Here is a 27022-nt window from a genome sequence, read left to right on the forward strand (position 1 = left end):
CCACACACTCGCAGCCACTCGCCTGGCGCATGCCTTCACACGCCAGACTCTAATCTTCTTCTCCAATGAGCCTCTTGCCACCGGCAACTAGTTTTGGCCTGATTTCCTAGATTTTCTCCTTCTTTCTTGGCCTACCCAACCCAATCTTTTGAACATGATTACACAACCCTTGAATCGAAATAACCGACTGATCGCCCTCTTTTTGGCCGTTTAATGCTCGGCTCTAGCGACTCGTGACTTTTCGGCCAAGCCTTATATCTCCCTCAAATTCACACAAAAACCCTCCAAAATTTTCAGAATTAATCTTCTCGACACAATGAACAAAACCCCCTTATCTAGCTCCATCGATTTTGCCTTGAAGGCTTGGATTAAACTCTTGAAATTGAATGAAACCTTAGTCGAATTCTTGATTATTTATAGTCGATTCCAGCTAACCCAAAAGCCAAACAGAGGCCTTGCTTACTCCTCAATCCTCTATAGGCCATGATGACCCTATCCCAGCCTTGGCCGACAATGGTACGAGTTTCCAGCGATTAATTTTGCGGCGATCTCGTTTTGCAGGTTTCACACCTGCGTTTTACACTTTTGCCTTCAATTTTCTCCTTATCTCATTTCGGCCCTTACCCTTAAGCCCTCTGGTTTCAATAATTGCATCCCAGCTCTCAAAATTGAAAATTTTCACTTTAGCACAATAGTTTTGCAAAATTATACTTTAGCCCCTTAATTTTTTTTCAATTGCATTTTGGCCCTTTCCATGAAGCCCATGAGTTTTTTAATAATTCCATTAAGACCCATGAGTTCCAAATTCTTCATTTCATTCCCAAAGATTTAGAAAAACATCATTTTAACCACCTTCAACCAAGATTAATAATTTGCACTTAGGCCCCGAACATATGTAAGATCATATTTTAATCATGAATTCTTTTGTTTCATCCCGAAACCACTTCAGCGTTGTTCCTTATGTAAAACTTGAAGCCCCTCAGGGTTCTATTAACTTTTTGGAAGTTCCTTACGATCATTCATTTTTTTCAGGCTGAAACATAGTTGTACCGAAAACTATCTTTGATTTGATTTATTTCGGTGTCATAAATCTCACCTCGAGACCCTTGTTAATCACATATTTTTTTTCTTAGATATTTACATTTTGGGGTACTCCTGTCCATTGATTCAACAATTAATTAGCTAAATTCTCATATCAATTTCTAGTTCCTTAAACTTACTTAACACTATGCAATACGGAGTATTACACGCTGTGTGGCTTTTTAACCGTTGTTGTGCTTGCAAGAAAAGTCCCAGGCTACTTGTCCCCAGCTCCGAAAAACCAACCTACAGAACACTACTTCCGAACCCTCGTTTGTCAACTCCACGAAGATCATTCTGGCTATCTGGTCTCGAAGGCCCCTTATTCGGGTTCGTCCAGATTCAACTTTCTTGGACTCCAGTTCCAACCTAATCCTTACCTAGTTAGCCTCACCAATAGCACACATGGACGTCAAGATCACATTTCCTACATTATAAATCTATTGTTGTAGTTTGGTAAGAACAATTGACATCGTCTATGAGAAACATCCAAAAATCCAAATCATTGTCAATGGCAGGCACTAGAGACAATCAACAGACTCTCTCTTGGGACATTGAAATTCGTCTTCCTCTACGAGACTCACAAAACCTAACAGGGGTGCATCAGCTTCCACCCGACTTTTGACAACAAATGAGTCTTCGGTCAATTGCCTTTGATCCCTAACAGCAAATGGGGATCCATCCACCTCTGCTAGGTTTTCAACACCCGGTGAATCAACATGAACTCCACAACAAGCTCATTTTACTGTCCCCTGGGTAGATTATGAAGTATTGTGACAACAACATATCAAATGAATGCAAGCTTTACGGGACATGGCGGGAATACTCCAAAGTATGGTCGCTAGCACAATGTTGCATGCAACACTAAGAATATTTACACCTAAAACTGCGCCACCAAGGAAAACTCAGCAAAGGGATGAGGAAATTGATTCTTATCAGGAAGCCACTCCCGACTCCCACTCTCGATCCTTCCCCAGTCAAAGAAATTTCTCAAAACCCCTGTCGCGAGACCCTTACGCCTCCCCATGAAGAAATTGGGGGCGTAAGCCAAACTATCAAATAGAGATAGGTGGTAGGCAAAGCCCGAAAGGAAAAAAATACCAAGAAGCTATGGCAAGTACGCCCACAAGAGGAAGGCAAAGTCCCACTAGGAATTCTACACCTAGAAATAGAGAGACTAACAATAACACTAGAATGAGTATGCGAAACAACATGAAAAAAGTGATAGAAGAAGTGCTCGAACAGAAGAAATTGATTCAGGCTATTGAGCCCAAAAGAAAGTCCCCATTCATCCAAACAGGGTCGACCCTAAGATGTTAAGGGCCCTAAGTAAAATTTTATATGAGGCCCCTATATTTAAAAATAAAATTACATGTAACAAATACAAATAAATTTATTTTATTATATAAAATATTCAAAATTTCCACAATAATAGTTTAAAATTTACAATATTTCACTTTAAATTCACTCTTCTAGCATTTTTAGATGAAAAATCAACAATTAAACTATTACAATCAATTTGTTCTAACATATGTCTTTCAATAGACACCATCACCAATCCATTCAACCTTTCTTGTGACATTGTTGACCGAAGGGAAGATTTTATCAACTTTAACTTTGAGAAACTTCGCTCTGTAGAGACAATTGTAACTGGTATGGTCAAAAGTATTTTATACGTGATCCACACATTCGAAAAACAACAATCCATCATCATAATCTAGTCTAATAGTTCAATTGACTTCTTGGTCTCTTCTGGCAAACATCTCATAATTTTTAGCTCAGAAAATAATTCTTATCCATCAATATCTGAATCCGACTTATACCTCAAAAATTCTTCTAACTTATCACACGATTTCTTCAAACAATCATCATCTATAGAATATAATTTTTTCAAATCAAATAGAAATCCAAAAAAAAATCATATTCTTAAAATTATTCAAACCTACACTTAAGTGAAGAAAGAGCTTGATCAACTACATATAAGAAATAATCAATTCTAAAAGATTCTTCAACTGAATGTGTTATCTCATCATTGACATTTTCATCAAATTGCTTTTTTATATGAATAATACATTTTTTTTTGAAAAGTAGGTTCAATTTTCATTTGAGCAATAATTTCTTTAGCAATAATCATGTCAAATTCAAATCCAGTTTCTCTATAGCTTTCAAAAAAAGAAATTAGTGCTTTCAAGTGACTTATAGTAACATCAATGACCATATCGTTACTTTGTAACATTTTGCTTACTCTATTAATAACAGACAATATATTATATCAAATAATCATGCCAAATAAGAACTCAAAATCCATAATGTCATGTAATAGACTTTTAGCATCTCAAAATGCCTTAGGGTCATCGCATATTTCCATGAAGTGAGTTAAAGCAACTTTTATTTGTGGAGTTTGAAATCCAAATTTTATTGTGTGTTTAAATTTGTGATTTCTTTTTTTGGGGGGGGGGTTGTATGGGCTGTTAAGCCAAAGAGAACGTTAACTAAAGGATGTTGTAATTTTATTTTGGATTGTTGTTAGTAAGTAAATTGGGGTTGTGACCATGTTGAATTATATCTGTATCAATTTTGTGGGAACCTCCTTTCGGATTCCTATACTAGCGGGATATCTAGAAGTAGGCCTTTACAAGATAAGTCCGAGCAGATCAACGAAAGGCACGCACTTGTTATGTGTCATCCACAAAAGAGAAGAAGAGTAAAGAAACCCTACTCATTGCCGAGCAAATTGTGTAAGACTAATCCCGAGTTATATTGTTTCTTTTTCATATGAATTATCTACATTTGTGAACCCAAAGCTATATTATGGACATACACTACAGGAAAATGGGGTATTGCCGGCGAATTTTTCCCGGCGGTAATAATATCATTACCGGCGGTTTTAAAACCGCCGGGAATTCTTATTTTTACCGGCGGTTCAACAAAACTGTCGGTAAATTTTTTTTCCCGACGGTTGAAAACCGCCGGTAATATTTTCCGATGGACGTATTTCCGACAGAATAAATTACCGCTGGTAAAATTTTTACCGGCGGTTTTTTTACTTTTTCCGGCGGTTTTTTAACCGCCGGAAAAAATCAATTCTCTTGTAGTGATAGGCACATTTGGTTGAACCATATCAAAAATGCATGTCACTCTCGCAAATGCATTATTATTATTATTATTATTATTATTATTATTATTATTATTATTATTGTGTTCATTATTATCTGTCTATCTCATTTCTCAAGATAAAAGGAAAGGTCAGTCGAAAGTCCTTTTCCCACAAAAGGTTTTGTTGCCCCACACATAACCCGGCAACGAGGGAAACATTAAAGGCTTATTGTCCCGCTTACAACCCGATAACACAGTAAATTAAGATTGGCTAGTTGTCTTGCCTAACGACCCGGTAACGTGGCTCGAAGAATCGCTTTGTTAGTATGGTTAGACCGTTGCCCCGCACATAGCCTGACAATAAGGGAAAAATTGAAGGCCGACTGTATGGCTTACAACACAATAAATAAGATTGGCTCGTTATCTCGCCTAACGGCTTAGCAACATGGTTTGAACAATCGCTTCGTCAGCATGGTTAGACCATTGCCCCGCACATAGCTTGGCAACGAGGGAAAAATTGAAGGCCCGTTGCCCTACTTACAACCTAGCAATGCGGTAAACAAGATTAGGTAGTTGTCTTACCTAAGGACGTAGCAATGTGATTCGAACAATCGCTTTGTCAGCATGGTTATACCGTTGCCCCACACATTGCCCGGCAATAAGAGAAAAATTAAAGGCCTGTTGTCCCGCTTATAGCCTAACAACGCAATAAACAAGATTGGTCTATTTTCCCACTTAACGACCTGACAACGTGGTTTGAACAATCACTTTGTCAACATGGTTAGACTATTGTCTCGCTTGTAGCCTGGCAATACTATAACGCCCCGTTTTTTCGAGCAGTAAATAACTTAGGAATTTCGGGAATAGCTTTTTTTTTTTTTTTTATAAACCATCTCCCGACAATCTCGCTTTACCTTCTCAACTCACTAAATAAGAATCAATAAGCTAAGACAGGTAATCATCATAAGTGCGGAAGCTTAAAATCGAAACCTGATATGGTACATAATCAATTTCACTTTATAACAGTATAAGAATCCGTACCATACATTAACATCATATCCTTAATACAGAAATACATAAATACATTGCTATATCTCAACTCATTAAAGCATAAACTAAAACATATTCGGATAGACAAATTTTTGAAACCTCCTACTGAATCCATCGACCATGCCATCACGTGCCATCATATCTCAACATGTTCATTGCCTAAGCTGTAAGTCTCAACTGGAACATTGAATGTTCCAAGGCCATAACCCATTAAAAGATTAAACTTCTAGTGAGAGTCCAAAATATATATATATGGATGTATGATATAATAACATGAACAATATTTGCCCTTAATGTAACTTTTCAAGCCCACTAGCCTAACACGGAATCCTAGGCAAATCCCGAACCTCTGCAAAATAAGCCTAATGTTATTCCATCATTGCCCTAGGGGAATTGCGGCTACACACTGGGGCAACATCCCATTCCCATGCGCAAATATTAACATGACAATAATATCGTATCATGCAATTATTACGACTTTTCATGCAATATAACAAAATGAATCATATCTTTCATAAATATTGTGCATAATAAACAATCATATCTTTCATAAATATCATGCATAATAAACAATCATACCATATGGGATACGAAAACTCACATTTTTGAGATAAACTTGCATTTTCTCGAAAAACGTGCATCGCCTCGATATGCGTGCCCACTCTCAAAAGTTGCACCAATCATATCATCTCGATCATCTTAATCATAAAAATGATATTTTATCACTAAATATCTCAAAACTCCATTTATTTCATTTTTCCTTCATTTTCTTCCATTTTTCCTTCTAAAAATCCCAATAAATACCATCAAGACTATTTTCTCAAATCCAACTCCACAACAATTCATAATATACAATGAATTTCAAAGGAAAAATACTAGACTTACTCGAATGGTGCGTTTTCATGCAAAATGAGGCTCTTTGGTGCTAGAATCGAGACACCGAGAACTCCAAATCCAAATCTTTTTTTACAGGACCTAGATCTCGATTTTAGAGGAATTTATCAATTTTTTAAGAATTTTTGGAGTCCGGATGCGCCCTTACTCGCCCATGCAAGTTAACTCACTCGCGCCCACTCGCGGGGCCCAGTTGGAGAATGTGCTGCACACGTCGGTCGTCTTCAACCTCCAGATTTCGGCCAGTTCCGACACATTCTGATTTAATGGCCATATCTCCTTCATCCAACCTCCGATTGACCCCCCGTTTGAACCTATGGCTTCGTCTTTTCACCCTCTACAAGATGATACCAAAAAATTCCCACAAACAGAGCCATTTTCAAATTGCTCCAAGCTATTTTCAGGCGAAACTCGTTTTTCCGACGAGGTTTCGAATCTCACTCATTTCTCAACCAAAATGGCTCAAATTGCACAGAAATGAAACTTAGGATATGGGAAACAAAAGCCCCTTATCCGATTCTCCCAATTTATTCACAAACTCTTGGATCTAAGAGTTTAAATTTCTTTTATATTTTGGCATCTTTAAATACCTCTATTTATAGCCTATTTCGGGTCCCAAAATGACGGATCTCGCTCCATTCAAGACCTCTAATGTCCCCTCTTGCCCTTAACAAGTCCAAAATCCACCGAAAGAGCTCCAATCTTTCCATTTCAGTGGCCAAACTTTCGACCATTTTCGGCCGAAAGTTAGCCCGATTTTAACATTATTTTGGCCATTTGTTGGCTAAGAAGCTTGTCTTGGCCTTGCCCAGAGGCCCCCCAGCCACTGCCTTGGGTCTCCCATGGCTAATTTCTGCGATTGGAATGTTGGTCGACCATTGATGCTTTGGAGCTTTTCTTGAAATTACACTTTGACCCCTAAAATTTTGACTTTCTTCATTTGGCCCATTTTACAAAGCCCCTCAACTTTTCATAATTGCCATTAAGACCCTTAAGTCTTAAAACATTCATTTGACCCCCGAAGATTCCAAGAAATTATCGTTTTGACCTCCCTTTGGTAATTTTAGAAAATTGCACTTAGGCCCGAATCTCCGTTTTGGCCTTAAACCCTCTCATTTCTTCCTGAAATCTCTGAAGGGTTGTTCCTCATGAAAAACCGAAACCCCTTCAAGCTTCCGTTGACTTCTCAGAAGTCGTCTATAACAATTCAGTATTGTAGCCTAATTGGCAACTACCATTTTGCTGTACCGAAAACTATCTCGGGGTGCTTGTTAATGCCACGTAATTTTTTTTTAGTATCTTAGCTCCAGGGCAGTCCCTACAGTCAATTGCAGACATAGAGGTTACGTTGAACCGCAAAAACAAAATATTGATATTCTTTCTAATTACAGACATAGGCAGTATGCCCACAATTTCAGCAAGCATATATACATGAAATTGGGGAGCCGCAACATTATGACAAAGAAGGTTTGTTGTCTTGCTTAATGGCCCAAAAACGTGGTTAGCACAATCAATCAATCAACGTGATTGGCCTGTTGTCCCACCTATGGCCCAGCAACGAGATGAAAAATTAAGACCCGTTGTCCCGTTAATTTATAGAGATGCGAGAGAACAAAAAAGTATAGAAAAATGTGCACGATTACAAAAAATCCAGAAATGCGATACCAAACAAGCTGAAAAAATTATGAAAATTAGACAAAAGGCGTTCGCAAAATTTATAGGACAAAATACTCTTCCTCCTAGAGCACCCGACCAAAAGAGCAATTGATATACCCTGTAAATATCAGAAAACATACATGGGTTGGATTTATGAATATGGCCCAAAGAAGCAATTTTAGAGAAGCAAAAAATGAGAGCAACAAGTGAAGGCCCCCCTACTCGATTACAACTAAAAGCTTCTTGGCTTTTAACCTAAAGCATTTTGGTTCTGTCAAATCAGCCTCTCGTTTTTTAACCTAGAGCATCTCGATTCTTAATGTCCCAAGTGGCATTCATCGAGACGAATATGCTGTGGAACATGCCATTAGGGAAATCTGGGATGGTTGCCACGTGTCCCCCTATTCCTCCTCTATAAATAGGAAGCTTACCTCCTCACTTGGGCATGCTTATTCCCACGTTGATATTTTATTTTGCTCTTAAGCATCCAGGGAAAGTCGATTCTTAAGGGTTAGTCGGTTCTTCAAGATTAGCCGATTCTCATGGGCCAATTGGTTCTCGAGGGTTAATTAATTCTTTAGGACCAATCGGTTCTCAAGGGCCAATCAATTCTTTAGGGTCAGTCGATTATTTCAGTCCAGTTGGTTATTTCAAGGCCACTCAGTTATTTCAAGTCACCTGTTCATCAACAAGCAACTATTCATCATCACTAACAAGTTATCATCTCTTAGGACCTCCTGATTATCCTTGCATAAGGACGTCAAGATCACTATTCCCATGTTACAAATTCATTGTTGTAACTTGGTAACAACAAATATAATTTACATACCCCTTTGGGACATGAACATGAGCATCTGAACACATGTTGATAATATTATACATATTATCTGGAACATGCATTGGACATATTTCTCTGACCCTTGTTTGACTTAGGCATCGGAGGGCCCCCGTGGGGGAGTCCCTCACATGGCTTTCTGACCGTTGTGCTTGCAAGCAAGGCCCCAAGTTTCTTGTCCTTGGCTCTGAAAAACTAACCTACCAAAGACTCATTTGAAACCCCCCCTTTGTTAGCTCCATGAAGGTCCTTCAGGCCATCTGGTCCCGAAGGCCCCTCATCCGGGTTCATCCAGGTTCAGCTCTCTTGGACTCCAGTTCCAACCCAATCCTTACCCGGTTAGTCTCGCCAGTAGCACACATGGACGTCAAGATCACCTTTCCTACGTTATAAATCTATTATTGTAGTTTGATAACAACAAATATAAATATATAATATATTAATAAAAAAATATCATATCATATTATGTATCAAAATTAAATGTTCAACTAACATTTTTATTGTTTTCTTTAGGAGGCCGCGAAGACTTTAGTGAAATTTTTTAATTACTATTTAAATGCCAGGTAGTCGATATATTTAAATGAATATGTTTGCATATTTAATCATCCAAAAATTCATAGCAACCACTAATAATTTATTATTTTTGAGAAACTCTAATCCTAAGGTTAAATTCTCGCCTTCAATCTCACCTCTCTCACAGTCAACGCGTCTCTGCCACCATCGCTCGCCTCTCTCGCCATCAATGATTCTCTTACCCTCACCCTTGCCTTCGATCTCGCCTCTCTCACAGTCAACATGTCTCTGCCACCGTCGCTCGTTTCTCACCCTCATCGTTGACCACCACCGTAGACTCCATCTCTCCCCTTACCGCCGACCGTCGCCGCACACTCCATATCTCGACTCGTCGCCGCCTCGCCTCTCGGTGACCTTCCTCGTTGCAGGCGATTGTGGTAGCTGAAAACACATTTCCCACATGTTTCTGTAAATTGCGAAACACCCCCCAAAACGTTTTTGCAATTTACAGAAATTGACCGAACACCGTTTCGGGCCGTCTTCGCATTTTCGAAACAGGAAACGATTCAGAAACGCTGAAACGGTGCCTCGGAGCCGTTTCCGTGCTTCATAGGACAATATAGATAAAATATCATCAAGCTAACAAAAAATTTAGGTAGTGTTCTCTTTATATTTCAATTTTGAATTTTGTGTTTAGAGTGTTTGTTTTGAGATTTCTAAAAATGCGTTCTTTTTGTCATTCTGAGAAACTGTTTCTCAAAATTAAAAACTGAAAAACGTGTTTAATTTGAAATTTTGAGAATAATTATTTTATGATATTTTATTCAAAAAATTTAATTATTATTTAAATTAAAATAACTTAATGCTAGTATATATACTATTAAATAATATATACATTTTGAAGTTAGTGAATGTTACAATATTTTTTTTTCTTTTACAAAAAAAATACAAACAAGAAATAAAACAACTTTGGTAAAAAATAGTAAATTGAGAAATAAAAATGAGAAAAAGAAATATAACAACTTCAAACAAATGAGCAGAAAAAGCAAAACACAGTAGAAAGAGAAACTTGAAATAATAGAGGATAGTAGCAAGCAACCCAAGATGACAGGCTTGAGAGATCAAATAAGGAGCTTTGAGAGAAACAAACAAAGCTAGAACCCACTCATCGAGGCGAATATGGAAGAACAGAATGGCGAGGCGAGGCAAGGACGATGGATCCGGCTGAAGGAGGCGGTGGCTGAGGACGAAGTGTAGCAATGGCTGGATCATGAACAACGGCGATGGCTCGAGGATGAACGACGACCGTCGAAAGGGGTCGATTTCAGTTGCTGAAGAATGCGGCGGAGGTGGTCGATCTCAGGTGATGGTGGCTGGAGGATGACGAACGACAGTGCTTGGAATGGCAGCGATCTCAATGGCTAGAGTAGGCGATGGTGGCTGGTGTTCTTTGGAAGAGAAAAGAATGCAGAAGAGAGAGAGAGGAGAATACAGAAGAGGAGAGACATCCGTTTTTCGTGTTTTGAGTTTAATACCGTGTTTTGGCTGAAAACAGCCAAAACGCATTTTTATTGTTTGTGTTTTCTGTGTAAAAAAAAATTGTGTTTTGAAAAATGCATTTTTGAAAATGGGTAAATAAATGCGTTTTGGGTGTTTTGAAAAACTGAAAATAGAAAACGAGACAAAAACAACAAAGAGAACAGGCCCTTATTCTCGAGAACCAAATTTAAATATCCTAAATGGTGAATTTAACTTATTATATGTCAAATTCATTTAAATTTCTCTTTTACTTAGGAAAAGAAAAAGATTAGTATTAATCAATTAATTAATTAATTAAATCATTTATTATCAACAGTTGATTAATTTAATTGATTCAATTAATTAATTAAATTATTATTTTAATTCTTTACCTTGATTGAGAGTAAACAAAGTTGATATCTACGTCACATAGAATATGCACGTAGAAAATAAAAAGTATCATGTCATAATAAAATTCACATTAATGAAGTACATTATATTAAAATTTATCTTCATACAAAAAATACCAAATTACCCATAACTTACAAAATAAACTCTACATCCGAAATATTTAAATATATGAATCACTAACTTAAAAAATGTTACCTTTTTTTTTTTATTCTCAATTCCTCACTCTTTGTTTATATCTTATTTTGTGTCTAAAAATAAAAAATTTAAAATAATAATTTTTAATAGTTAACATACAAAATTTTAATATTTTGCATAGTAAAGACCAAATATCATACTTTTTAATCGTAGAAATAGCAAAACAAGCCAATCAACCAATTCAAATGCTACAGAATGATCATCTATGTTGCGTGTCACTTACGAAAATAAGTACGTTCATATACACACTAATGTTCCATCAAAGTAAAGACTTAAAGTAATAATTTTTAATAATTGGGATGACAAATCTTAACGGTTTACATATCACAGATTAAATGACATATTTTTTAATTATTAAAAAAGTGTTGTATGTATTAAGCTTTTTTTTATTTTAATAATATTTTATCACTTAATATATATTAACCGCACTAACTTTAAAATTTAGGTTCGACTAATATAATCGATATCAAGATATCGATTATCTATGTACTCTTTGTGCTCTTCTATTTTGTATGTGTTTCTTTTTTTATATTTATAATAAAACAAATTTTACAAATCTAATATTTTAGTTTGTTAAAGGTTTTGTGTAATAAAATTTTGAAATGATTTATATAGATTTTGAGGCCAATATCTAAGCCGACCAAATTCAAATTCAATTGAGTCGAGTTATTTTGTGAATTCATTGATTTTTTAAGATCAAAATTCAGTTTTGACTATGATCATTGCACCAAAACTCATTCACATTGCACAAATCTTACTCCACTAGAGTCAACTTCTTCCATTGTTTCGCAACCCATGTGAGCGCTCGCCAGAGAAGCACATAAACTTAGCCAATCATCCGAGGTCGATCATATTCCGATGCAAAACAGAAGCACAGAAACTCAACCACTGCTACCCCTTCACAAGAATACTTGTTGCTGGAAGCCATGCAGACAATCTTATTTTATCATCTCTTCCCATTAGGATTTGGACTCACCACAGAACCCACCAACGCACACTAGAAGTACTCCATGGAGGATTCTCAAGCTAACACTACCTGCTCTTTAAAACTTATTTTATCATCTCTCACATTTTCTACACACACGGCACAACAACAATATTCACATAGCTAGACAAGAATACACACATTTATACTTTCAAAGTTGTACTGTCCCTCAAAGTTGTATTGTCCCAATGCTCTGTAGGCCTTCATTCCTTACATATGCCGCATGTTCTATTTAGAGCAGCACTCTTGATTTGTTATATCATGGTCTGGGAATAAAAAGCCAACAAATTCCCTCATGAAGTGGCAATCAGAAGAACAAAAATATATTTATTTGATGATGTTGAGGATAAAGGAAAAGTGTGTAACTGGGGCTCAACATGGGGCAGAGAATTCATGGGAAATCTATTAGTAAATACAATTTATGAATGCCCTGCCCTTCGTCATCAGTTTAAGCAATGAAGTAATCGCAATTACTAGTAGAACATAATCGATAAACTTAATAAGTACATTTAAAGAGAGTTGTCTTGGTGCGTACAGTTAGTAAATGACATAAAAAACACTTAGAATTTAAAAGTTTTAAGTTAAGAGATTGAAAACCAAATATATGGAATGTAAATTTAATAAAAATATAAATGTGAATAATAATATAGTGAGACTTGAAGATCAATCAATGCATTCTAAGAAATAAAAAAAAAAAAACACAATAGGTCAAGATATACAAGATCATATGACCAACTTTTTTTTGTAGGGCATGGATTGGCATGTAATGAAGCACCAACGTGCACAAAGCATGAACGTAATGGGGATGGGGATATTAGGACCAATGTGTGGTCATATAAAAAAGATAAAATTAAAAATAAAGTTACATAATAATGTTGAAGTAGCTCTTATTAAAGATAAGATGCATGAAACATAATTATGATGGTTTAGTCATGTGAGAGGAAAATAATAAAGACTTGGAGGAGAGTGGATGAAATAGAATAAGTATTTAGAAAGAGCTCGAGAAAGACCAACAAAAACACATAGAGAGCTCTTAGGTATGACATAAGTAATAAGAATGTTACAAAATATATGATTGTTGATGAATATAATTGGCCAGCTAGAATTCTTGTAAGTGACCCCACCTAATGAGATTAAAAGTCTCAATATATTGTTATGGAAAGAAGATGAGAGGGAGAACACTGTAAAATAGTAGCCTTCAAATGGTTAAAAGGACATTTAAGAGAAGTATGGTGTTCAACCATGTAATAATTGTGCACTCCTATTGTATATCAGCTGGTACTCATCTAATTAAATTGAAGGCAAGAGATTTATATTGTCAAGCAATATAGCTGAGCTCTTTAAATTTTTATGTATTATTTGCTTTTGTGATTAATGCAAAAATGCCAACCCTTTTGTTGCTCCTATTAAGAACTTAAGCCTTTTCTTCCATGGAAGTAGTTGACAAGAAAGGCCCGTAAAAGAAGCAACCATATGGTATAGTGTAAGCCAAATGGATCGAGTTGATCAATAGAAGATAAAAATAAGTTTAGCTCTTACTTCCAAAAACATGTTTGTCCAAACTGCGATTCTCCATGAACTCATAGGCAAGTAGTTGTTTTTATCCGCACGAGAATACCTCAATAGCTTAACTATATTAGAATGAGAAATCTTTCTTAAGATATCGGTTTCATGCTGAATAAATTGAATAATGAGCAACAAGCAAAAGGCTTTTGGGGGAATATAATTAAATTAAATAAATTGAAAATTAATGCTAAATATTTCAATGTCAACTATGAAATGGAAAAAGTTGAGAATATGAGGCCTTCCAAATTTACACCTATAGTAAAATAAAAATAAAAGGAGGAAATTTAAATATCAACAACTTCAATTTCATATAAAAAAACTAAGATGTATGACCATATAGTTGCTCTATAATTATTATTATTATCTTTTTGTAAGAGAATGTATGTATGAAAAGACAAATCCTGGGCGATATACAGTGATAAATCATATGTACCATATTTCATTAAAAAGAAAAAGGCCAAATAGATTAATATATCCTGAATTTAGGATCAATTTTTAATTTTATACAGTTTTAACATTTGTTTTAATTTGATCATGAAATTTTTACTTTTATTTTAATTTTATCATTGATTCAACAAGCGTGTGTCTCATCTTACGTGAGAGCTAACGTGTCCAATAATGGACACGTTAGCGAAACGATACCATTTTTGGGTCATATCATGAAAATAAAATACAAAATTTATAAACAATTGAGCTTATTAAAAAATTAAATTAAAATACAAAATTTATATATTATTGAAAAATAAAAATTAAACACAAAATTAAAACTAAACCACAATTTCAGTATTTTTTTATACATGTTATTTCATGTTAAGAGTAAATAAAAAATATAAATTTAAAAATAAATTCCACAAAATATATTAATTTGAAGTTAGAGAACAAAAAAAACCATTTTCAATTCCAAATTCCCCTCCATACACAATGTTTTAAGCCCATCTCTTTTTGAATTTCCTCCCCTTTCCTCCACATTCTCTCTCCGAGAAGATAGGGTTTCAAAATCTCAGGAGCACGAAGAAGAACTGGAATGGAAATTGAATGATCTAAGTTACGAATAGATCTTAGAATTTGATATGAACAAAATAATTCAAAAATTCTAGACTCATCTATCGCTTTAAAACCCTCTCGTAAAAGCCACATTCTCTCTATCAACGTCGCTGGAATCATGAACTTCTCAGATCCATCGACGACACTTATTGCCACTACTGGTGGTGACACTATCAGGCTCTTTGACGTCTCCGTTGAGCCTAACGATCCTTGCACACTGAGCAACACTTCTTCGACCGATTGAATCGTTAGCCACGGCATCGTCTGTGACCGGTTGAATCATTCGACCTCGTGTCGTTAGCTATGGTGAGGAAGATGGAGTGGCCAACAGTGATTAGATGAAGAGAAAGGTAGAAGGAGGCGGCTGATGGCGATGAAGGAGGAAGGTGGCGGCGGTGCATGGATGATCAAGTAAACCCTAGGTGATTTTGAGGAAAAAGGTGGGTGAACCCATTAAATTGTTGGGTTGGATTTGAACTGATTTGACCCAATCCATTTATAGATCAATGAGCGAATATGGATAAGTAGATCTATGATATGACTCAAAAATGGCGTCGTTTTGCTGACGTGTCTATTATTAGGCACGTCAATGCATCACATCAATTGCCACATAAGATGGGACACACACTTGCTGGATCGAGGATAAAATTAAAACAAAAATGAAAGTTCGATAACTAAATTGGAACAAATGTCAAAACTAAATAAAATTGAAAATTGGCTTAAGTTCAATATATATTAGTCTATTCAGCTAAAAAAAAAGCTTCATCTACTATAAAAATGTACAATCTTTCAAACCTAATGTTGCAATCTACTTGGGCAAGCCCACCGCCATGAGTGCAAAAGCATCAAAAAGTAAACATCACAATAATCTATTATACACCAAGAATGAGAAATCCATGTAGCAAGACACAGAGTATATGGAATATTGATCAGCCATCCCTCTTACACATGAAGTGCCAGTTGGTCACAACCTAACCATGCCAACCTTTAAAAGGCACATCCATGCCAAACCCTTCATCATTGTATAAGATTGAATCTATGTACTGATATGCTCACTCTTTGGTAAGGTTGCACACAACACACGGATCAGGCAAGTGCTTTCTGGTATTAAACTAATTATGGAATCAAATTGCCTGAGCCCGTTCAGTTTGGTTTAGTTGAGTTTGGTCTCAATTTGATTGGTTAAATTCTACTTCTATTCTAAATAAATGTTTTTTTGTTTTATTTTCTCTCTAATAACAAATAAATGAAAAAAAAAATACAGTTAGTTTGATTGATATAAGCTAATTTAGTGAGTAGACTAATAATATAAAAAGTATGCATATTGCTACATATACAATCATGAATAGTATCAAAATTGTTTGCAAAAATAAAATTGATCTATTGTATCATTTTTAGGCCCGAAACCAAACTTAAGGTCTAATGGAATTGAGAAGGCAAGTCACTGAGTTGTTTACTTTCTATCAAGGTTTAGCACAAGGACATGACTAATGAAAGGACGAATGAGATATGCTTCACTAAACATAGCTCTGACTATCAGAACTTCATAAGCTAAAAGATCTTACATTTCACACTAGAGGACTTCTGGAGAGATCTCTTAAAAAGTCCTCGCACCTCTAGAGAGTTGCCTTTCTTTGCCTATATTCTAAGAATTAATTCCATAATATTTAATTTCAAAGTTTTTTTTTTGGACTTGAAAGTTAGTCAGTGAAGCTTTAACTTAGCATTGCCCTATTTCTTTTCCTGTCCACTAAGACTATCATAGCAAAAAATAGCATGCTCTTGGGTACATCATAGTGGTGTACACATACTATAGTTTAATGCATATTTTTGTTTTTAGTAGTCATTATATATGTTTTATATCACTTTAATATGTATTTTTGGCAGCTTTTCTTTTCAAAGCCTTTCATTTGAAATCTCTCCAGTCAAAACATTTTTTTGACAAATCTGTGACAATCACCTGTCATCTTTTCTATATACCATACTATAGACTAGATGTAAACCTATAAAAATAAGAAAAACAATAGGTCCTCCTACAATTGTTCTCACCGTGTCCATATGAGTTCAGTATCTTTTTCTGAGAAGCTCTTCCTTAAACATACCAATATGAAGTTTCTAATATTTTGAGCATGAAGCAAAATTTTGATTGAAGTATATTCGGGGGGCCATAATTTCAAACCTCCCTTTTATATGCTCTCTCTATTTTAATACAGATCACATGGAGATGTCTCCATACAACTCCATAGGTCTCTTTGAGATGCAACATCACTTCCATTGTTGACTTTGCAAGCATAAATCCAATTATTTACCAACATTTTTTTGCGTCAAATCTTAATTATGCTATTGCACTCTCTACAATAGTTTCACAATGTGATGCATGAGCTTATTTGTTAAAAACCCTCATCATATATAACCCATCAAATTCCATAATCAACAAAGCAATGCCCTCCAGTGTCCATGCACCTAGTAGAATATGGCCTCATCTTGGCTCTTTTGGATCTTCAGCGCTCTCCAGTATCTCCACTACTTGTTGCATTGATGGCCTTCTTTTGGGTTCAGGTTGAAGACATTTTAGACTAAGCTGAGCGATTTGCCATGCAACTTTGGCAGGATATTTCCCTTCCAACTGGCCGTCCATAATGCTCTCCAACTTTCTTCTACCAACGAAATATGGTTGGATCCAGTCAGTTAGAATCTGCCCACGGCAAACATCAAATGCTGGCAAGCCTGTTAGCATCTCAGCCATTACAACACCAACAGCATACACGTCGCTGGCCGCATACAGTTGCCCTGTTTTCATCACAAACATTAATATATATTGTATTATTACTGTCATGAACAGCATTTCCGTAGGCTCAGCTCAAGTGGCTTTTAAGTATGGCAAAACTCTTATAAAGCTTCAAAATTAAGGTCCAGAGCATTACCTGTCAAAGCATACTCTGGAGCAATGTAGCCAAATGTGCCCATAAGATGTGTTACTTCAGTAGTTGCAGGACCAAGTCTTGCCAAGCCAAAATCTGTGATCCTGGCATTGTAGGACTGTCAATCAAACACACATTAGGCCAATACAAGACCTCTTTTCTGCAACCATCATTTTAAGTGATATATTGGACAGTTAAATATATATTTACATAAAGTATTGTACAAATTTAATACACTTTCGTCTTAAAAAAATATGACGAAGAATTCGGTATAAATGTACAAGATCACTAGAAAGGCACGAAAACACACACACACATATATATATATACAATTATAATACCAATATTATTTTAAAATTTAAGCATAAAAAACACACATATATATGCAGGCATGACATATTATAGGCCACAAAGGTGTTTTCACTAATCAGAGCAGCCATTTTCTTCTTGAAAGCTTTTAGTTACCTCTCCCTCCCTCCCGCCATTTTGTTCTTTGTACTGAAAGGAGCATGGGGAAGGGAGAGATTAGTGACTTAAATGCACTTTTAAAGTGGCAACCTCCAAATGATTAATGGAAATTTAAGAGAATTATGGTATTCAAACATGTAATCATTGTGCATTCCATTTGCAGATCGCCGGTACTAGTTAACTGAATGCGGGAAACTTACAGTGTCAAGCAATATATGTGAGCACTTGAAATCTCCATGTATTATTTGCGGTTCTAATGAGTGCAAAAATGCCAGCCCTCGTATTGCTCCTCTTAAGATCTTAAGCCTTGTCTCCCACGAAAGTAGCTGACAACCAGGCCTCCCTGCAGAAAGCAACCATACAATGTAAGCCAAACGAGTTTCATTATCAGCAAAAGATAAAACAAGTTCATCTCTTACTTCCAAAAAGATGTTTGTCCAAACTTCCATTCCGCATGAACTCGTATACAACAAGTAGCCTTTTACTCTCACAACAGTATCCCAATAACTTAACAACGTTGGGATGGGACAGAAAACTTAGGAAGTTTATCTCACACTGCACAGATTGGGCAAATAAGTAAGTAGAAGGCCTTAAGGAGAATATAAATGAATTAGATAAGTTGAAAATGAAATAACATTGACAATCCCAAATATGAGAGGGTAAACAGAGAGAATGATGAGCAATGCCTAAAATATACAGGTATCACAAAACAAAAGAAAGGAAAATACAAAGCATCCACTTCAATTTAATATGCAAAACTAAGATGTTGACCATACAATTGTCCTGCATTTCTTTTTTTTTGCACGTAAGAGCATGGTAGGATTAAGGTGTGATATGTTGCTTTTGTTTTACAAGTAAGAGCATGCATGTATGAAAGGACAAACTAAATAGGCTATAAACACTATATATCATCTGCAAGAAGAGGTAAGGACTCTGGTGAGAAGATTCTCTCCGGCCATGATGAAATGGAAAACAAAAAAGGTTAATTTAAGACAAAAGATATGCCTCCCCAACACTTTCAAAAACTCTGTTATTCCTCTCAAGCAAGATATGCCATATTTTTTTTCTCAGAAAAAATAAATAAATAAATAATCCTCCATCAAAGAAGCTACTTGGGCAAGCCCACCTCCACGAGTGTAAAAAAAAATCAACGAAGCTAGCATTATTTAATTTACACCAAAAACAAGAAAAAATATGCTTCAAATATCCTAAGCTACATAGCAATGAAGGTCACAGCCAAACCATGCTTACTCTTTGGTAAGGGTGCATGCAGATTGAGCCGAGTTAATTATACAGCTACAAAAATTTTGGATCCAAAACCATTACACCAATTACGGTACCTACTGATCCAAGCCAATTTAATTCAGTTTCGTTTGGTTCAAATTTGATTAATTCAGTTTAGTTTGGTTTGGTTTTTATTTGATGGGTTAGATTTTAGTTCAGTTCTAAACAGAATTTTTTTTTACTTATTTTTCTTTTGTTCTCTACTGGCAAACAAATAAATGGAGACCATTTCTTGATTAAAAGCTATTCTTCACTTGGATTAGTTATAAGCATGGATATTTGGCAATAGAAGACAATAATATAAAGTTATTAGGATTCTGATAAAAACTGATACCCCTAGTACATTACAAGTATCAATGCCTAGCCAACAAAAGACACAGAATTGAAAGAACCGCAAAGATTTGTTGACAAATTATTCAGCCCTTAACTGGCGTTAGTTGAAGTACCTGCCATTCTTTAAAACATTGATGGCTGTTAGAATCCCACTCCTTCACGGCAATGACTAAACTACTACCGTTCTGTAATGACGTCTTCTCAGCAAGCCAACCCTTGTAGACTCTGCCGAAACCCCCGGGTCCTAACAATAGATCCCTTCTGAAATTTCTGGTAGCCTTCCTCAACTCTGAAAAACTGAAGGTCCTTATATTGCGGATGGTTGTTTTATCTGAATAATGAGGAGAAAAAAATCAATTGGCGTAGGTAAGGACAAAGGAGTGAGGCAACCTGAGAAAGTGAGAGAGAGAGACCAGTCCACCCAAAATCCACAGTTCTGGGTAAAAGTGCAGTACTGATCTTGTGGAACACCTTGGTGAACTTTCCCTGTGCCCTCTTCTTGCTTAGGGGTATCTTCTCAGTATACTGCGCTGCAGTGGATGGGCTGGGGACTTCAGCTGAAAGGGCATCATCGTCCAGTTGAATAATCTCATCATTTTTCTTTTCCTCAGCCCCACCAAGATTGAGAACATTCTCTTTATCCTCATCGGCAGCATCAACATTGACAACGTCCTCGTTATCCCGCGTCATTGACAAATCCTTGCACTGATCATCTTGTAAGTATGCCAATGCACGCTCAAGGCTCACCACCACATCAGCCATTGTAGGGCGTCCATTTGGACGCATGTGCAGGCATTTCCTAGCAACTTCTGCAAACACATCGAGACTTTTTGATAGTATTGGTAGCTGATCCCTCAAAATGGGGTCAATAATTGCATCCAGTTTTCCATCTTTGATGCAGCCTTGAGCCCAAAAGGATAGACTGTGCTGCTCCTCCTCGAGACTTAAATCCACTGCTGGCCTCCCACAAAGCACTTCTAAGAGCACCACGCCAAAGGCATACACATCTGATTTCTTGGTTAGATTGCGGGTCGAGAAATAATGTGGATCAAAATAACCAAATGTGCCTTTAACAACTGTGCTAACATGGGAAACAGAATGGCTTGTGGTGCCCATTTTACATAATCCAAAATCTGAAACCTTAGCCACCATGTCCTTGTTCAACAAAATGTTAGCGGTCTTCACGTCTCTATGTATGACACCACCCTGAATACCAGTGTGGAGGTAATCCAACCCACGGGCAGCACCAATGCAAATCTTGAGCCTTTGCTCCCACGGCATATGACAAACATTACCATTATCTTTAGTATTCTTTTTGTAGAGATGATTAGCAACTGTACCCTGCTCCATATGCTCATACACCAGGATCTTCTCATCGCATTCATCACAGTAGCCCAGAAGACTAACAAGATGCTTGTGTCGAAATTTAGAGATCGTCTCAATCTCCATCCAAAACTCATTTGGGCCTTGCTTAGACTTTGGTTTCATCCGCTTAATGGCAACTGTGGTTGTTCCTCCATTAATGAGTCCTTTATAAACGTTACCAAATCCACCACTTCCAATGACCAATCCGTCATCAAAATTTCTGGTTGCTGATTGGAGCTCAGCAAGTGAGAAGGGGCGATATGGCCCTTCCGAAGGTAATGACGATAGGGTGTCTTCTTGTCCAGATTTTTTACCCAAATAGGCCAATGGATAAACAACAACATTCAATATGATGAGTAAACTTATTAGACTATTTGCAATGGTATAAATGCCATAACCAAGCACTACCTTCTGAGGCTTTGAATTATGAGATGTCAAAGCATGTGCAATGGGAACCATGTTCACCCCGGCAAGGTTGTTGTCAGGGTTGCTCAACTTGAACACCTCTAGCCCCTTTAGAATTGCATCACTACTGTGTTCCATGTTCCCCTTGTCATCGTGGCTCTTGTGAGGGCTTAGAGTTATTGTCATATCGCGCTTGCCCTCTGCCCGATCTCCTTCCATCATCACCATGTAGTCTCTGTACACTGCAATGCCATTTCCACCAGCCCATTTGATAAGGTCAGCATTAGCCTCAGCAATCTGATTATCAATGAATATGCTGAACTCCATTTGCCCAACTTCTTTAATCTCGTACTCAAGCTCACAGAAATGGAACCTAAGCAGGTACCTGAAACCTTGATCTACAGGTAGCTTCCACGTAAAACTGATACACTCCTTCGCTTGCACGTCCCGAGTCATTGACCGGGATGTTTGGTAAACTCTCGTAGGGGCAGAGTATGTGGGTATAACTGCGTAGTTGATCCGAATTGTGGTAGTAACCGGCATGGCCCTTGATTCTAAGAAATAATTGGAGTCCTCAAACCACTCCCGGAACATGCCAATATCCTCTATGGGTAAAATGGAGCTTCCGCCAACATTTAACCGATGCACTGTCTCAAGTGCAAAGCTTGTATCCAAGAAGATCGGGTTCGGGTATCTAAATTTCTTTCCAACAACGTGTACACCTGGATCATCACCCTCACGGGAATGATATAATCCAGTTGGGATCGAGACAATCTCAATCCCATTGATAAAAGCATATGTTTCCTCTGAAGATGGAGAAAATGTTAGGATTAATGGTTGACTATCGTCCACATGCACGCAAAATTCTTTAGCAAATGATGGTAAGGCCAAAACATCAGCGGTAAGGGCAGCACTGAAGTTGCGAAGGAGGGTATAGGGACCAGCTTTTACAGTAAAAAATGCCTTGGACCTCTCGAAGCCAGGGTATTCAGTTGGGTAGAAATGTAGGCGGATGAATTTTTGGCCCGGAGTGACATGGAAAGTGTAGGTGAATGTGGACCGAGAAATCTGAGCGGTCATGTAGGGGACAGGATGAGGAGGAGGAATTAGGTGCTTTCCAATGGGAGTGGAGCTTACCAATTCGCGTCTGCCTCTGGATCCTTGCAAAATGATGTATCTGGAAGCAACGTCGCCGGTCCATTGCCGGCCATCTAGAGCAGTTGAGTTGCCAGAGGAGCCGCAGTTGAGGGCGAAGATGTCATCTGCTAGTAGTAATGGGTAGCACAGAGCAGCAAACTCGCGGACAGCCAGCAAAATAGTTAGATGGAGGAAGAAGAGGTAAAGACCCATCCTTTGATCATCAAAGAGAGGAGAGAGGGTGTATGTAATAGGTTAATGCTGGCTAGGCATCAATTAAGTTCGCCCAGTTGACTGACTGGTCAACCCAAAAGTAAACGGGAACGCGTCATATTGACTCAAAACAATATATTGTTTATTTTGTTAATAACATTTCTCATGTCAGTTACTTTCCAAATTGCTGCTAAAAGAATTTAATTATGCAAACCAAACCAAAAACAGATTCTTCATTCATAACCTTCAGAGGGAAAACCTTTTATTATGCAAAAAATTTACAGACTTAGCAAAATATAACATATATTATGACAGGAAAATAAACTTCTATCGTACAACGCTATTGTATATCCCGATTCACACCTGAGCAGCAGCATGTCATTCAGTACTTTTGAGCTTTTCGGCATCAACAAAATTCTTATTCTCGGACTCTTCCATCAATCTTATGATGTCTGCCTTTTTCTCTAAGAGGGATTTGATTTCAGCATTGATCTTCTCTAATTTCTTCTTCAGCTTCCCAAGATCCTGTCCCTTGTACTTCTCCTCGGGCTTCTTTTTCTTCTCCTTTTTTTCCTTCTTCTCCTTTTCTTTCTTATCCTTGCTAGTTTTAACTCCTCCCTGCTTCCCTTCCACTTCTCCTCCAATTTCTGTTACATTTTCTTCTGTTTCAACCCCTTTCGAGGTAACTTCATCAGCTGCTTCCTTTCCGCCATCCTTCTTTCTCTTCTTATCTTTTTTATCCTCATCTTTCTTTTTCTCTTCTTTGTCTTCTTTCCCCTTCTCCTTCTCTTGTTCTGTTTTCTTGTTCAATTCCTCATCTGACTCCTCTTTGCCTTTCATCTTGATTTCTTTTTCCTTCTTTTCTTTCTTCTCCTTCTCTTGCTCTGTTTTCTTGTTCAATTCCTCATCTGACTCCTCTTTGCCTTTCATCTTGTTTTCTTTTTCCTTCTTCTCCGCTTTCCCTTTTATTGTTTTATATTTTTCCTTCTCTTTCTTCTTCTCCTCCTTTGCGTCCAATTTTTCCTCCTCATCTCCATGCTTCTTTTTCTTACTTCCATCCTCTTCATGCTTTCCCTCTTTGTCCGTTGAATATTTTTCCACATCTTCAGCTATTTCAATCTCCCGTGACGTTGCTTTAGCCTCACACCGACCCTCGTCTGTGTTATCCTCTGTCTTATTGTATGTGCTCTCCTTATCTTTCTTTGCCGTCTTGTCTTCTTTGTCTTTTTTCTTCATTTCCTTCTCTCTATCCTCGTTTGATCCTCCTCCTAGCTTCTCCTTGTCTTTAATCTTCTTTTCTTTATCCTTCTTCTCTTTCTTATCTTTCTTCCCCACTTTGTTCTTCTCTTCTCCCTCTTCATGCTTCTTGTTCTTCTTTGCTTTATTGTCATGCATTTCTTCCTTCACCTGTTCGTGTTTCACGACTTCATTGACACCAAAATCTTTTTCTTCTTTGCATTTTGTTGTTTCCCCCTCATCATCCTCTGAGTCCTTATCTTTCTTGTTTTTCTCTTTTTTCACCTTTTTAACTTTGCCATCTGAATCCCTAGACTTATCTTTCTTCTTCTTCTTCTCCTCTTCCTCCTCATCCTCAGCCTCTCCACCTTCATTTTTCTTTTTCTTTTCCTTTTCCTTTCCTTTCTTGTCTTTTTTCTCTTTCTCCTTGGATTTCCCAAGTTCTTCATGCTCCTGCTCCCCATACAAACCATCCTCACTCTCTTTTCCCTTCATCTTCTTCTTCGCATCTTTCTCATCCTTGTCAATCTCAGTCTTCTCTGCCTTTGATTCAAAAGCTTCTTCAATCCTTCGTTCAACTTTCAGATGCAGTTCTTCCTTCTCCCCCTTCTCTTCTCCCTTAACATCCAATTCAGGTTTCACTTCCATCTCTCTCTGTTGACCTTTTGGTTTGATCGAAGATAATCTGAAAAGAAAGATGCAGAATATTAACTGTCAGAAAAACACAGAATCTACAAACTACAAAGGATGGCCCATTCAAAATAAAAGCAGTCAAGAACTTGGTATAGATTTCAGAGGAAAGTGTTATGCACAAAACGTAAATCATGTAATGATGGGAGCCTTTGTAGATTAAGCTGCCCTTAAAGAACATATCCGTGTAACATTTAATTCAAGTACTGGGAGCATGAAGAAAGGGGATGATTTTCAGGAGTGACTTCCAGTAGGACAAGTATTGGTATCACGACCAACCAAACGACATGCTCACTCAGAAAGCTCCGAATCAGGAGGAAGATTGCACTGGAAACTGATTAAACCAAAAGAAACACGCAGGACATAATCGAAGGGTTTATTGTAAATTACACAACATGCTCAACTTCTAGGGGATTTGCATCCATCTCACGTGGATACACTTCCAATATCCAACTTCTTCCCCTACTCTATGAAAGCACAAAAGTATTACCCTTCCTCTAGCATTCTAGCAAGTTCCTTTGCATGGTGGATTGAGGGAAGTCCAACTTAATTAAAATTAGCTCAAAATGGATTGAAAACAAAATATGTAAGACAAAGCTGTCACTGAGATATCTGAAATTGTAACCACCGTGAGCAAATGATAAACAGAATCAACTAGCAAAAATGTTCAAAGGCACGTCAAGGAAATTATTCCATGACAGAGCGGATGCAGGGGAAGGCTATGGTAATATTGGAATCCATACAACGTTACAGAAGGACTACGAAGCCGGTGGTAAAGAAAACAAAGAAATGTACAAGGTGCATTCTTGTGCTCAAATGAACAGAAAATAGAAAATTAAACAAAGCAAGCAACATAAGGAGGGACTTAATCCTAAGATTTTCCAACTCATTATCAAAAAAGGACGATATTTCGGTGCATCCAACCATCCATCCAAGAGGACTAAGGTGTGCATACAAAAATATTGACTTTGAATAATATGTTCATGCCAAGGCCTTCTCCAAAATAAAACAAAGTGAATGACATCCATTTCCCGTTAACTCAAGCAACAATCAATTCCCTCTATATGTTTGAATGGTAAATTGCTGGACGCAGAAACTCGATTTCCTTCTAATTTTACCACAGAAACTCGATTAAGAACAAGATAAATCAATCAAACAAGAGTTCACAGTTTACAGCACGAAAGCTAATCGATTCAATAAGATAATAAGCAATAAACTAGCAATAAGTTCCTTAACACTGTTTCTACGTTGCGCAAAAATCAATTCTCTGTTGAAGAGAACACAAAACCCTAAACCAAAGCGCTCAATTTTCACCAACAAGTATCGAACCCAGCCACCAACAGATCGCGATCCAACGCTTATTAACCAAAGAAGCAAAGAAGAAGAAACCAGATAGCCGAAATCCAGGCGAAATGAGCATACATAAACAGAATCCAAGTAGGAAAGAGAGAAGAAAAAAGTCTGCAGCAATAGCTAAAGATCAAAATCGAGAAGGAAGAGAAAGACTTGCATCGGATCGAGCTTCCCAGCGCGGATCTGGATTATTGGAGACGACTGACGAGAATGGGTTGATCCGACGTTGGGGAGATGTTCTTATAGTACGCGGGAGATGATGGTCTTACCCGCTGAGTAAGCAACGACGGTGACGTGTCGGTTCCTGACGCGTATACTGCGAGTACGTGTAACCGAAGACTGTGCTTCTTGTTTCTAACTTCTATACTTTTACGAGAATAAAAATGAACGAAGCCTTTAGATTAAAAACATTGGCATTCGTGAAACTTCCTCCCCAATTATATACTCAACATTAGATTTGATTGCTTAACCACAAAGCAATGAAACATTATCTCAACCCCATCACCCATCACCCATCTTCATGCCGTATGGCTCAATTAAATTAACTAACGCATTTCATATTTAAGAATTGCTATGAATATTCCTCCATTGTCAGTAGATGATTAATTTATTTGATTAATTAATTAATTAAATTATTATTTTTAATCGTTGCCTTGATTGAGTTTTTGCAATTTTCACCGACTCAATAAAGTAGAGCATATACTTAGAAAATAAAAAGTGTCGTATAATAAAAAAATTATGTTAACAAAATATATCAGATTAAAATTTATTTTG

At 37.1% G+C, this 27022-nt stretch overlaps 2 protein-coding genes across 4 annotated transcripts; both read right to left on the reverse strand.

Moving 5' to 3' along the window:
- Nucleotides 1-16919: 16919 nt before the first annotated feature.
- On the reverse strand, nucleotides 16920-23111 carry LOC127806697 (receptor-like protein kinase FERONIA). 3 transcript variants are annotated; one of them, XM_052344149.1, is made up of 6 exons: nucleotides 20263-23111; nucleotides 19963-20180; nucleotides 18652-18787; nucleotides 18433-18575; nucleotides 17768-17882; nucleotides 16920-17633 (listed from the first exon to the last, which is right to left on the reverse strand). In XM_052344149.1, exons 1-6 carry the CDS (start codon nucleotides 22967-22969, stop codon nucleotides 17323-17325), a joined length of 3630 nt encoding a protein of 1209 aa, XP_052200109.1. In that variant the 5' UTR covers nucleotides 22970-23111; the 3' UTR covers nucleotides 16920-17322. The 3 variants fall into 3 exon arrangements, 2 of the variants coding, with proteins under 2 accessions (XP_052200109.1, XP_052200110.1); XR_008024486.1 differs by having other exon boundaries at nucleotides 17600-17633; nucleotides 17768-17924; XM_052344150.1 differs by lacking the exons at nucleotides 16920-17633; nucleotides 17768-17882 and adding an exon at nucleotides 17931-18262.
- An 87-nt stretch (nucleotides 23112-23198) lies between these two features.
- LOC127806704 (uncharacterized) lies at nucleotides 23199-26571 on the reverse strand. The gene is made up of 2 exons (XM_052344162.1): nucleotides 26406-26571; nucleotides 23199-24890 (listed from the first exon to the last, which is right to left on the reverse strand). The coding sequence occupies exon 2, from the start codon at nucleotides 24851-24853 to the stop codon at nucleotides 23348-23350; it is 1506 nt and encodes a 501-aa protein (XP_052200122.1). The 5' UTR covers nucleotides 24854-24890; nucleotides 26406-26571; the 3' UTR covers nucleotides 23199-23347.
- Nucleotides 26572-27022: the final 451 nt, after the last annotated feature.

The sequence above is a fragment of the Diospyros lotus genome, chromosome 7 (assembly GCF_014633365.1).
Source record: "Diospyros lotus cultivar Yz01 chromosome 7, ASM1463336v1, whole genome shotgun sequence".
In the NCBI taxonomy this organism is placed as follows: Eukaryota; Viridiplantae; Streptophyta; class Magnoliopsida; order Ericales; family Ebenaceae; genus Diospyros; species Diospyros lotus.

Excerpts from the sequence above, each read along its gene's own strand:
- LOC127806704 (XM_052344162.1), bottom strand. The coding sequence starts at position 24,853 with ATGGAAGTGAAACCTGAATTGGATGTTAAGGGAGAAGAGAAGGGGGAG.
- LOC127806697 (XM_052344149.1), bottom strand. The coding sequence starts at position 22,969 with ATGGGTCTTTACCTCTTCTTCCTCCATCTAACTATTTTGCTGGCTGTC. Across the intron at positions 18,788-19,962 it reads AATGTTTTAAAGAATGGCAG|TGTGAGATAAACTTCCTAAG; the intron begins GTACTTCAACTA and ends CAATCTGTGCAG. Across the intron at positions 18,576-18,651 it reads GGACAAACATCTTTTTGGAA|GGAGGCCTGGTTGTCAGCTA; the intron begins GTAAGAGATGAA and ends TGCTTTCTGCAG.